We start from the raw sequence: 13,846 nt of genomic DNA on the forward strand, positions 1-13,846 counted from the left end.
CAATCTGCCATGGTGCCTGAATCAGGCGTGGGATGCCTGGGTGTTTTGCCTGTACCCGGATGACGAAAAAAGCGATTAGCGAACAGCTGCTAGTGGCTAACAGCTAACAGGCGACGCTAACTCAGAGGCAAACTCAGATCAGCTCTAAGATGTGAGGGCACTGGAATGCATCCATCCATCCGTACATCCATCTTCTTCCTCTTATCAGACGTGGGGTCTCAGATCAGCAGGTCTTCCCAGACCAGTCTGGAGACCCCGTCCCTCCAGCCTGTCCTGCGTCTTCACCTGGGCTCCTTGTCCTTCTAGTAGGACCTCCCTGGACCTCCTCTCCATGGAGGTCTCCATGAGGTGTCCTGACCTCTTCTGGCTCCTCTGGATGCTGGAGGAGCAGCAGCTCCACTCCGTTAACCTTCATTTCCACAGAAACCTCAGCACCTTGGAGATGCCTTCGAATCCTATGGGGGAAATGTTAACCCTATCTCCTCCTCTGTGAGGTCCACGCGACCTTCTGTATCAGAAGTTCTTCTCAGTTCTTTTCCATCAGGAGTTCACGTCACTTCCTTTTCCAAAGAACCCATTTCTAGCGAGAAGGCCCCTGATTCAGTTGTCATCGCGGTTCGGAGTCTCCGTGTTCTCCATGTGTCTGCGTGGGGTTCCTTCTGGGTTCTCTGGGTTTCTCCCACAGTCCCACCACATTCAGGAGGTCCAGTGGAGACACTACATTGTCCAGATGTGACTGTTGTCTCTATATAACACGAATGAGCGGGTTGTATTTCACTGTACATGAGAATGTAAGAATGAATGGTTTTATTCAATTTGTGAAAGAGAGGGTAAATGTCAGATGTCTCTATTTCATGTGTGAATGAGAGGGTGAATGTTATGTACATGCGACGTGAATGAGAGGATGAATGTCTCTATGCAACATGAAAAGGGTGTATGTTGTCCCTATATATAACATGAGAGGGTGAATGTCAGATGCCTCTATATAAAGTGTGAATGAGAGGGTGAACGTTGTCTATATATAACATGCTTGTGAGCATGAATACTGCTTACATATGATGTCAATGAGAGGGTGAATGTCCCTGACTGCAGGATGTGTTCCAGAAGATGAATGAACGGATGAATAGATGTTGTACAGTCACCGCCGAGGGGGCGGGGCTAAGGGGCCAGCAAGAGGGGGGCGGGGCTCAGAGCTGCAGCTCCAGGTGTGATGCAGACCTCTGTTGTCACAGCAACAACGACAACAAGTCACGATCCCGTCAATCAAAACCTCCTTCGGTGGTGCCGACCAATCCCTTGCCAGGAGGGATTGATTGACAGGTCTGTCAGGCAGAGAGCGTTGTGGGCCTGTATGTGTGTGTGTGCGTGTGTGTGTGTATGTGTGCGTGTGGAGGCATGAGGTGGTCCCGCTGCTTCCTGTCTGCCTTAATTGCATGTAACCTTGGAGACTGCACACACAAACGCACACGCATACACGCACATACACACGCACGCATACACACATGCACACACACATACACACACACACTCCCTCACAGGGAACTCCTCCACAAAGATGTGTGGCTTTCAAGCCTGCCGGGCTTGGAGCTCACTGAGAGACTGTGCATGTGTGTGTGTGTGTGTGTGTGTGTGTGTGTGTGTGTGTGTGTGTGTGTGTGTGTGTGTGTGTGTGTGTGTGTGTGTTTGTGTCGTGTTCATGGATCCCACGGGGGCCGGTGGGCGTAGACGTCTCGTACATTGCCGGCAGGAGATCCAGGGCATTGGAGCAGGTGGAACAGACGCAGGTTTGAAGCTGTGGGTTCTGGAGGGGATCTGGACGCATCTTCATGTCTGGATGGTTACTTTACAAGAATGAGCGATGTGGTCCTACTCGGTGGTTCTCCAGACTTCCTGAGTATTCCATCTCTGGGCTCTCCATGTTCTCTGTCTTCTCCTCATAGTGCAGAAAAGTGTCAGAACACTGACTCTGTTCCTGCTGCATGGAGTCTCCATGTTCTCCTCCTGCTGGCCCAGGTTCTATATATGGGTTCTTTTCATGATCTCCGCCCCGTGTTCTCTTCGTGTAGAGTCTTCATGTCCTCCTTCCTGGATCCTCCATGTTCTCTGGCTGTTCTCTCTGTGGGTTCTCTCAAGGTTCTCCGTCTTCCTCCTCAGGCATTGGAGAAGGTTTGAATGTGAATGGTTGGACTTCCTGTGTGTGATTGACAGGTGGTGGGGAGTTAAGTCCCGCCCCCTTCTGAGCATGAGGACGAATGAATGGGTGGATGGATGAATGAAAAGAGGCTGATTGTGACTGATGATTGGGCGACCGTGCGGGGGGTGGGGCCAGAGAACACTTTCAAAGATAGAGGTTGGAAGGCTTCCTCCGAGCGCCCTGCTGGCCGAGCTGCTGGCCAATCAGATGGGGACGGCGACCTCACATAGACACACATGAACACACACACACCTGGTAGGTGGTGGTGGCATCCCCAGCGGCATCAGTCCCCAGGTTGGAGAGCTTGTCCTTGAGCGCATGGTGGGAGCGGTGGCGGAGGCAGTAGACCACGGCGGAGGCCAGCAGAACCGCCACGATGCACAGGATGGACACCACTGTCAGCACCAGGAACTTGGTGGACTCGGCACGGCTGAACTTGGTGGGAATCTGGTCGATGTGGTTCCCCTGGAATGAGAACCCAGAGAGGCGTCACTGTTAATGCATTATTACAACATTATTAATGTGTTATTACAAGGTTAACTGTTATCACAATGTTATTAACATTATCACATGTAATCAATGTGTTATTACAGTATTATGCATGACTTCCGGGGTGGAAGGTTATTGATTAAAATGTGTAAAAATTATTAATATTATTAATTCATCTATTGTTTTTCCCGTATGAGTGGGTGGAGTCTATCCAAGGTGATATTTGGATGAGAGGGGTGGGATTTAATCTGGACAGGTCAGCTGTCAATCATAGGTTCAGCTGTCAATCAAAGTGCCACATACCAGGATCCTTCAGGATTTTCCAGGAATTTCCAATGCCCCCCCAAATACACACATGCATGCACCCACACATGCACATACACACACGTCATTTGTGTCTATTCTTTCTTTCCTCTGAGACATAAATACACTCTGAGAAAAATGGAAAAATAGCAGTACAGACATTTGTTCCTCCATCTGTGCAGCGGTGTATGTGTGTGTGTGTGTGTGTGTGTGTGTGTGTGTGTGTGTGTGTGTGTATGTGTGTGTGAGTGAGACCCCCATGTTAGTCCGTCTGACAGGCGAAGATGAGGTACTCCAGCTCGTCCTGCAGCACCGATGCCATGGCAACGCAGGCGGACGGCGACTGACTGACACACCAAGATCATGATCAATCAATGGGCTAACTTACCAACCGACCGACAAACGACTGACCAAAAGAGCAGCCAACCAAGTAGCTAACTGATTTTTACAAATGACCAGCTGACTTACCGATTGAGTGACCAACTGACAACTTACAGATTGACTCAGCAACCAACTGACCAACTTACTGACCATTTAACAATGAGTGACAAACCAACTGACCGTCCAAACAACACCAACAGATAACTCAGATATAGCTACGGAAAGTTAAAGAAAGCTACAGATAGCTTTACGACGGCTACAAAGAAGGGAAGATAGTTACAGACAGATACAGATACCTACAAATAACTACAGGCAGAAAGATAGCGAAATACAGCTAGAGAACCCAACAGATAGCTACAGATAGCCTTCTGATAGTCACATTGCCTAATGATAGCTACAGATAGGCTACATGTGGCTATGGATATCAACAGATTGTCCACGGATAGCTTACATATACCCTAATTTATAGCTACATCGAGCTAAAGAAAGCTACAGATAGTTCCAAATTGCGACAGATAGCCTACAGATAGCTAAGATAGCCAAAGATTACAACACCACCCAGAGAAAGCCCCTGTCCCTCGGTGCCTGAGGTCAAAGAGATTGGGCGAGGTGCACCATGTTGAGTTAATGGAAAGGAGGCCCTCAAAGCGCCAGGAGGGGGTGGAGGGTTGTGGGGCTTTGGGGGGATATGGGGTGGTCCCGTCCGATCCCTCCTGCCTGCCTGACAGCACAGAAGAACCCTGGGAGGTGGGTAAGAAGGGCCTCTGGTCCTTGCGGATTGTTCAGGAATTCTTGTGGGGTTTCGGGGAGCAGCACTCGGTGAACCCCCCCTTCCCTGTCCCCATGATTTCATTCATTGCTAGCGCTGGCGCTGCATTCAGCACCTGATAAAGAGTGGCTGCAGAAAAAGGACACCACAATGGGGGCGGGTGGAGAAGAGGGGGAAGGGTGGAGTTGAAGGATGGAGGGGGGGGGGGGGTTGGGAGCAACAGTTGTCCGATGCTTTGTGGGGTGTCCAATTTGGGGGGGGGGTTATTGGAGGAAGGGGGGGGGGGGGTACTGTAAGGGCCGGCTGCATGGTGGCCGTGATGGGTTTCCACAAAAGACAGAAGTCGTGCCAACGGATCATTGTCAGGTACTGCAACCTGATTGGCCATGGTTGTGTGTGTGTGGGGGGGTGCGGCGTCCACAAATCAGCTATTGATCAGCAATAAAGGAATAATAGCATAGCAGTAATACATTAGCGGTAGCCAAGTAATAAAGCTATAACAACTTTGCATTAGGCACTGATAAACACTGGGGTTTGTTTGGTAGCTTGCCACGCGAGGGGTATTAAAACCACATTAGCCTAGCATGGAGTAGGTTTTCATTTCATTTGCGTCTTTCCTTGTGTTTTTTATGGGTTTGGGGGGGCGGCGGTAAATGTATTAGCCGCTACAAGTAGGCGAGCAGCGGCCTGTGCGCAGCTTGCGCTTGGCGCTCCCTGGCAAGGCCATTAATAATGCATTACTGCTGATTCCACAACACCTCTGATGTCCTCCACCTTCACCATCCTGATGAAGTCCCTCTGGACCAGGAGAATGGAAATTCTCCCGAAGGTGGAGATTCCCCTCACATCCCAAGAAAAGAAATAATAAAATGAAATAACATGAAGAAATAAAAAACCTGATGAAATATAGAATCAAACTGAATGATAAAGAAAAAGAATAAAATGAAATAAAATCGAATACAGAAGCTCAAATATTAAATTAAGAAATGATAATTAAAAAATGAAATAAAGAAATTGGAATAATGAAGAGGATTAAAGGAAGCAATCAAAATTCAAATTGGTAAAGAAATATGAGTTAAATACGGAGAAATAATATCAAATATGGAAATTCAATTTGAAATAGTAGAAAGTGAGGAAAAGTAAGGAAATAAACTTAAAATGATTTGAAACTATATAAAACTAATAATGAATAGGATTAAATAAAGGTCTCAGAATTTAAATTAGTTGAGAAGGATTAGTTAATCACAAAATCCAAAACTAAAATTAAATACAATCAGATACAGAAATTAAAATCAAAGATATAACAAAGAAAATAAATAAATATTAAAATTAAATGAAGAAGTCAAAGTTAATAATGGATAGAATAAAATAAAGGAATCAAAATCTAAGTTAGTTGAGAAATGCGAGTTAATGATTAAAAAAATAAAATGAAATTTTAAATAAAATTCAATGCGGACTTTCGAATAAAAAATAAAGCAAGTTAAGAAATTCATATTCATCAGAAAATACAATTTTGAATCAATAATAGAATAAAAATATCAATTGAAAAAATAAATTAAATAAAATTACAATTCAAATTAAAAAAAATAGAATAAAACAATATTTTTTCTGGGGGTAATGTTAATTTCTCGTGTTTCACAAAGGGGCTCCTCCTGACCGAGAGTCTCTAAGAGGCGTCTGTCTGTCAAAAGATGCTGGTTGGGAGCTCAGCCCTATTTCAGTTGGCAACACACACACAGACACACACACACACACACACACACACAAAACACACACACAGTCCGCCAGTCATGGAGGAAGACAAGGATTTTGAATCAAAACAATCGAATGCTCTCGAACGCAGTATTTCTCATCCCCTCGCCTTCAAATGCAGCTGCAGATCTGCCTCCTGTCAATCATCCTCGGCCCCTCTGCCGGCGTGTGTGCATGTGTGTGTGTGTGTGTGTGTGTGTGTGTGTGTGTGTGTGTGTGTTTGCGTGGATTAGCCGGGCTCCCGTAGACAAAAGGCAGATGGATTTGCGCGGCGCCGGCCCATTCAGCCCGGGTGAAGAAAGGTCAGAGGCGGAGCGGTGAGTCGGCCATTGTTTCCACCACCGCGAGAAACAAAGATCCGCCCCCGGCCTCGCCATCCATCCTCCTGGAAAAGTTCACGCACGCACGGAGTGATGTAACGCCTCTGCACACACCTGCACGGGAACGCCGAACGGCCAACTTCAGCGCGATCCCGAGACGCCATCGTGGGCAAACTTGGGACGGAGGGGGATGAAGGAGAGGCGGAGGAAGATGGAGGATGAAGATGGAGGGACTTTGGGAAAGTATCGGTGTGAATCGACGCGAGCATGCAGCACAACAAGTAGATCCTACCGGCAATCCAGCGGGGCGCCTCCTCCTCCCGTCGCCGCCGCCGCCGGGGAGCATCAAACAGCGGCGGCAGAAGAAGAAGAAGAAGAGGAGGAGGAGGAGAGAACCTCATTTCCTCTCCTTCATTGGAAAAAAAGGGATAAAAAAGAAAAAAAAAGTTCCCCCCAGAGAAAAGCGTGGAAAAACCAAAAGATGCCATGGTTTTTATTTTGTCTACGGTCCGTTTTCTTCTTCTTCATCATCATCACGCGTTCAGCGGGGAGAGGAGGAGGAGGAGAAGGAGCGAGATGCTGCCTTGAAGACCGAGGAGGAAAGAGAGAGAGAGTGAGAGAGAAAGAGAGAGAGAGAGAGAGAGAGAAACTAGGAAAGAGCGCCGTGGGGCTCCTCCTTATATTCCTCCCTTCCCTCCCTCCGCTCTGCTGCCTGTCTCCGGCACATGTCACCTCCCCTCGTTGCCATGGTGATGGCTCCACATGTTGCCGACAGGAGGACGTTGGGGGGGGTGAGGAAAAAAAAACTGGAGGGGTGGAACGGAGGGATGGAGGGACGAAGAGGAGGCGGAGCGTGACAAGGAGGCTTCCTCTTTTACAACTAGCTCGGACTTGAACCCCCCAAGACAGATTGGGGACCGGGTGGGGGGTTACCGTGGAAATGCAGCACACCAGCCCCCCCCTTCGCACGTAGCGGTGAGCGTCCTCACCATCAGATGGGATCCGACTATAGCACACATCTGGAAACATCTGGGGATCTTCAGTTGGTCCCTTCCTTGTTAGCCGAGGCTAACGTTAGCTCAGCGTGCTGCCGGCTAATGTGGCTAATGCTGAACCATTTCCATCTTCAAATACTGCTTTCGTTCTTCCACCATCTTGTTTTTTTTTTTCTGTTACCACGCTTGTAGGCGTGTCCTTCACCCTTGAATGTTCAAACTTTAGCGTTCAGGCAGAAACGTGCAACACCACCTTCCATCTTCCTTTATTTTGAATTTGAAAATCAATTGGGACTTTAGCGCATCGGTTCTGAGTCGTCCTACCAAGCATCTCGGGGTGTCTTTGAATGTAGATGGTGGCGACCATTTTGGTTCAGCCCCGAACAGAAAAAAAAAACAATAACAAAAAAGCAACTGAATCACAATCACCTGCTAACTTCTAGCTGCTGACAATAGCGCTACAGGAGCCACATTTGCATCTGCTTTTTGAGGGATAATCCACAATGTTTATGGTGCATCTGCACCATAGTGCAAAGTGTGTACATGAATGCTTTTCTGTGTGAGTGTGTGTGTGTGTGTGTATGTGTGTGTGTGTGTGTATGCATCAGGAAACACATCTGACCACGGCGCCGGCACTCTGCAGTGCTAACTGCCACGCTAACCACCGTGGAAACATTCTGCATAAGAATAAGAATAAGAATAAGAACAACTTTATTTATCCCGAAGGAAATTGTTGTGCCAGAGTTTCAAGTAAAACATAACAATAATAGATAATGGTAAGAAGGAGGGAGAATAAGAAATACAAATAAAAAATAAAGTGTCAAAGTTAAGGCTATAAAGTGTTTAATGGTCTAGGCTAGATCAGGCTAGAACTGGTTGAGAAGAATCATCTACAAATCCACATTCTATAAGTTAGCATGTAGCTGATTAGCATCCCATCAGCAACCATCCTCAACACAGCTTCCCGTTTTCCCGCAGCGTGGATTTGCCGCCGCCGCCGGTCAAGATGGCTGCCTAGCACGCATGTATAAATAGCAAGCAACGGATGTCGTTTACAAGCCGAGAGATTTCCCGGTTTGTAGCTAACTGAACACAAAATGGCGGCCAATCAGTTCTACGTGATACAACAATCCGTCCACCTCGAGGTCACACCGAGCAGCTGCAGCCGATGGAGGGGAGGGTTAAGATGGGAGGGTGTGTTTGTTTGTTTGTGTGTGTGTGTGTGTGTGTGTTTACACCACCACCCCAATGAGAACAGGTAGAAAAGAAAAAAATATGCTTTCACATGAGCAAGTGTTCTGAACAATAACAAGCCTCCGTTTGTGTGTGTGTGTGTGTGTGTGTGTGTGTGTGTGTGCTTGTGTGTGTGTGTGCCATTTGGATACAAATGGACTACAAGCAACAAGAGAAGGAGCTGCCTAATGCAGATGACAAGGGTCCTTCCTTAAAAGTGTGTGTGTGCACGTGAATGTATGTGTGCACGTGTGTGTGTGTGTGTGTGTGGGGGGGGGCTCTTCAGTTTATCTTTCTTTTCAAGCCCCCCATCACTGCCCCCCCGCCCCCCACGCCACCTTTTGTCCCCCTTCATGACAGCTGGAGGTGGCAGGCAGTGAAGCCCCCCCCCTTGTGTGTGTGTGTGTGTGTGTGAGCCCACCCCAGGACATGTTTGCCCCATGGCTGGCTTTTCACAACTACTTCACCCCCCCCCTCAAAATTTGGGCGCCAATATTTAATTTCCTCTTCTTTCCTGGGTGGTGTTGAAACCTCTTCTGTCTCACCACCGCCGCGCCGAAACCCGTTGGCCCCGCCCCCTCGACACCCCCGTCCTCCCTCCGCGCACGCCACCTTGCATCTCCATGCACGTGGTGCACAATGACGGCCCAGACCTGCTTTTTCTGACTGAAGGGAAGCTAATAAAGCGCCAAGGGAACCGTTTGTGTTAGTGTTAGCCTTAGCATCTGGCGGCAGCGAAGGGATAGCAGGCGCTTCGAAATCTGACCGTTCACAAGGCATGTAAACACACCACACTCCCCGACTTCGTACATCGGAAAAGGAAAACAAACATGAGACAACATGCGGATTCATTCTTTCATTCATTCATTTATTCATTCATTTAGTCATTCTCTATGCCACTTATCCTGCAATCAGTTTCAGGCCAATCTCTGGTGTGACTGGGCAAGCCACATGGACACATGCAACCATTCACTCTCTCATCCAGGTCATATGAAGACAACATTCACCCTTTCATAAATGCTATATCGACAAAATTCACCCTCTCATTCATGTTATATATGGATAACATTCACCCTCACATTCATGTTACATAGGAACAACCCCACTCTATCTACCCTCTGATTCATCCATCACATATAGACAACATTCACCCTCTTATTAACACATGAAATAGACATCTGACATTCACCCTCTCATACAGAGTAGATGTTCACCCTCTCATCCATATTATATAGACAAATTCATCCGTTCATTCTTGTCATATGCAGACATTCACACTCTCATTCATGTAATCCAGGGATGTACAATGTTCACCCTCTCATTTATGTTATATATTAACAGAATTCACCCTAACTTACGTTATATAATGGAACAACATTCACCCTCTCATTCATGTCAAATGGGGACAACATTCACCCTCTCACCAATATTGCATTGAGAAAACATTCACCAGTCAGTCTCACTGAGGGTTTGGACTTTCCTAAACAGACATTTATTCATGGTTCTCCACTCTGAACCCCCCCCCCCCCACAATTAGTCCACTCCCCAATTACCCCCCCCTTCGATTACCCCCATCACCCCACCACAATCCCCCCCGTCACCCCACGAACAGCTGGAGGACGGCGTTGCCCCCCCCCCCCGAGCAGAGGCTGGGGACGAACTGTGAAAGAGCACAAAGCCTGATGCATGAATACATTAACTCCTTCCTCTACAGTGTGTGTGTGTGTGTGGGGGGGTTGTCTCGATAGCTTGATGAAGATGAAGATGAAGATGGAGATGAAGATGAAGATGGAGATGAAGATGGATCAATGACAGGAAGCTTGTGTTTGAACCGTCAGTCCGGTCTAACACCTGGTGCGCACCAGGCTACGAGCTGGTGTCGGCTAGAAATGACATATGACCCCCCCACCACCACCACCACCATAACACACACACACACACACACACACACACACACACAGACATTCACACGCACTCATCTGATTGTTGGACCAACGGTCTCCATCCAACCACATCACTCATCACGACCCCCCCATTACCACGCGGAGCTAATTGTCCAAACAGTCGTCTAATAGCAAGTACTACGCAGAGTACTACTAGTACTGCAGTAAAAGTACCCAGAAGATGTACTCCTGATTTTATTTCAGTGTGGGATCATCTGACATTCATGTGCTTCACAGTTGTGAGACTCCCCCAGGTGGTAACCATGGCAACCGTCCTGCCTTGGGTAACACCAGGTTAGGGAGCAAAAGAAGCGGGTAACTGCCCCCCCAGGTTCGTTGCGAGGACAGGAAGTAACGGCAGGGGAGAAGTCGACCAGCCCAGCGCTGCATTACAGAGAGTAATTGGATTACTGCCGCTGCTCTACTTCCTGTCTGCTCCGGAGGGAAGTTTATCTCTCTGGGTTACACAAGAACAGCCACACACACACACACACACACACACACACACACACATACATCACCTGAACCAGAACCCGGAAGTAATCTAAGATGGATGCCGAAGGGTGGTGTTTTTTTTTTCAATTTTCGGTTTATTTCAAAATGACAAATTCACCCTTTCATTCATACAATAAATAGAAACATACAAAATTCACATGTCAAATAGACATATAACCATTCATTCATACAGACATACAGCCATTCACCCTCTCATTCATTCTTTCATTCACACCTAATATAGTGATGTACAAAATTCGCCAAGTCATCCACACATCATATCAAGACATATAAACATTCATTAATTCATTCGTGTGTTTTTTCAAATTATAGATTATTCCACGAGCCAGATTGGACCCCCTGGCGGGCCCACGGGCCATCCGTTTGACGCCCCTGACATAGAGTCATATAGCCATTCAGCCTTTCCTTCACATGCCATATAGACATATAACCACTCATTTATTCATATGGAGACCAACAGCTATTTGTATGATATATATAGTCAAACAAAATTCACCCTTTCATCGACACATTATGTAGACATATAATAATTCACTGTCACAGAAATATACATCCGGTCACCCCTTCATTCACAGGTCATACAGAGACATCCATTCACCCTGTCAGATAGAGACATATAATCATTCATTCACTCATTCATATAGTGGCAACCATTCACCCTCTCATTTAAATGTCATACAGACAAACATTCACCCTTTCATTGCTACAATATACAGAGACATACAAAATCCGGCCTGTCATCCACACGTCATATAACCATTCATTAATTAATTCACTCACATATCAGACATCCATCCATTCACCTTCTCATTAAAACGTCGCAAATACATACAACCATTCTAAGCCCCCCCGCGGCCCTCTGAGATGGTCCGGTCCGGTCGAGGCAGGGTTGGTGGAGGTGGTTCCCATGGCATTGTGGGAACCACTAAGTAAACAAATGATTGACAGCCTGTTTAACAAAGTGCAGCCTGTGTGTGTGTGTGTGTGTGTGTGAGTGTGTGTGTGTGTGTGTTTCTGTGTGTGAGTGTGTGTGTTCCCTTTGAAGCTCTGCTCGGATTAGCTTGTTAAGATTTAGCGGTGCTGCTTGCGTTGAACGCCACGTTTGTCGTCTCGCCTCCACCGCGCTTTCAATCACCGTGAGTTGATTACGGGGTGTGTGTGTGTCTGTGTGTGTGTGTGCTTCCAGAATCACGCCCTGCGTCGGGGACCTTCCGCAGAAATGGCGTTCCGCTCATGTTCGGGTTCTAAAGAAAGCCACTGTTGGTGTATTATCAATGCTAATGACTACTACTAATGAATGCTAACTTAGCTGTTAGCATTCCCGCCTCAAAGCAAGGTTCCACTCAGTTCTCTCCGAGTGGGGTCTCCACGTTCTCCAACCTTGGTTTTCTCTGTGTGGTGTCACCACGTTTTCCCCTGCCTGTCTGGGTTCTCCATGTTCTCTGTCCTGCCAACATCCAAAACCAGCCATCAAGGTCATTGAACGCACCGTAGGTCTCGCAGCAGCTGTGATTGACAGGTGTCTGGTTAGTTGAACTCCGTCACTTGCTCAGAGCCGAGCTGTGATTGGCTAAGGCCCCTTTCAAGGGGAGGGGGCTACCGTTAGCCATACTTGGCAAGAAGTGGCAAGCTATTAGTGGCACATGTCATCGTCATAGCAACAACCTCCAAGGTCCACATGATATCATGTGTGTAAATAGTATATTATACTTATCGTGACTATTATATCGTATTATGATTACTGCAAATATTTTTATTTAGGTAAATGCATGAATTATTATTGTTCATAATATATCAACATATTATCATTTCAGTTATATTTTTTTATATCATTATCACAGAAATATCATATCGTAAATATTATTATTATTTTGGTACATGTTATATTATGTTATTATTGTAAATATCCTATCAAAATTTTATAATTAAATTAAGTATTTTATTCTGTTATTCTTAGAGTAAATACTCAGACCCTGCTTTTAGTTCATTAATAGATATGTAAATAAAATATAATGAAATAAAATTAAATCAAGTAAAATAAAAATAAAGTCAACAAAATAAATTCTTAAATGAAATGCCTGATTAAATCAGAATTGCCCATCAGGGCTTCCCCGAAAACCACTTTGTTTCACCCTTTCCTTTTAACGGGAAAACAAACAAACAGACAAACAAAAACAAAGCTCATGCACAAGTTCTGGATTTGGGCCGATGCAGGGGTCCTGCGGCGGTGCAAGCAGAGGGGAGGGGCCAGTGGCAGGGAGCCAGGATGCCCCCCCCGACCTCCCCAATGCTTACCGCATCCCTGATTTTAAGGTAACGGGCTCCAATTTCACACTTTAATTAGGGCTAATCTGGGGGGGACGCCAGCCAATGCTAATGAGATGGCGAGCGCCGGACGCCAGCACGCGCCGGGACCGGATCCCAGGCGAGGCGGGGGGGCGGGGTGTCCTGAGCCCTTAATTAAAATAAAAAAGAAAAAAAATCAAAGGTGCTCAGAATTTAACTACTAATATTGTCGTGGAAATGTCTGATCTGGAAATGAGGTTCCGTGTGCGTTCTAATGTTTGACGTTCTAATGGTGGTGGTGGTGGTGATGGTGGGGGGTTGATTCTCCAGAGAGTTTAGAGAACCTGGAGCATCATACCTCCATCCTGTGAGGAACAAGAAGAATGAAGGTTTTGAAAGCTGACCAGGATGATTGACAGCTGACCCTGTGATTGACAGCTTGGCCTCTGTGATTGACAGCTCACCCTGTGATTGAAAGCTGACCCGTCTAGGTCATACCCCACCTTTCATCCCTATGACGGCTGTGATTGGATCCAACACCACTGCCTCACTCTCTGGACAGGATAAGAGTAGAGAATGAACAAATGAATGGATGAATGAAAAAATGGATGACACACACGATCTAAAATATGTCACACAAATACTATATTCCTTGGGATGCACCC

At 46.6% G+C, this 13,846-nt stretch overlaps 1 protein-coding gene across 1 annotated transcript in view; it reads right to left on the reverse strand.

The window, feature by feature from the left end:
• The window catches only part of slco5a1b (solute carrier organic anion transporter family member 5A1b), a 99,075-nt gene that overhangs the window by 26,603 nt on the left and 58,626 nt on the right, over positions 1 to 13,846 (reverse strand). The window contains exon 13 of the mRNA XM_086153461.1: positions 2,447 to 2,659. Within this exon, the coding sequence (XP_086009587.1) occupies positions 2,447 to 2,659 (213 nt within the window). The remainder of the gene's footprint in view (positions 1 to 2,446; positions 2,660 to 13,846) is intronic.

Source organism: Fistularia commersonii, chromosome 10 (genome assembly GCF_037954325.1).
Source record: "Fistularia commersonii isolate RoL2024-O1a breed Wild chromosome 10, RoL_Fcom_v1.0, whole genome shotgun sequence".
Lineage (NCBI taxonomy): Eukaryota > Metazoa > Chordata > Actinopteri > Syngnathiformes > Fistulariidae > Fistularia > Fistularia commersonii.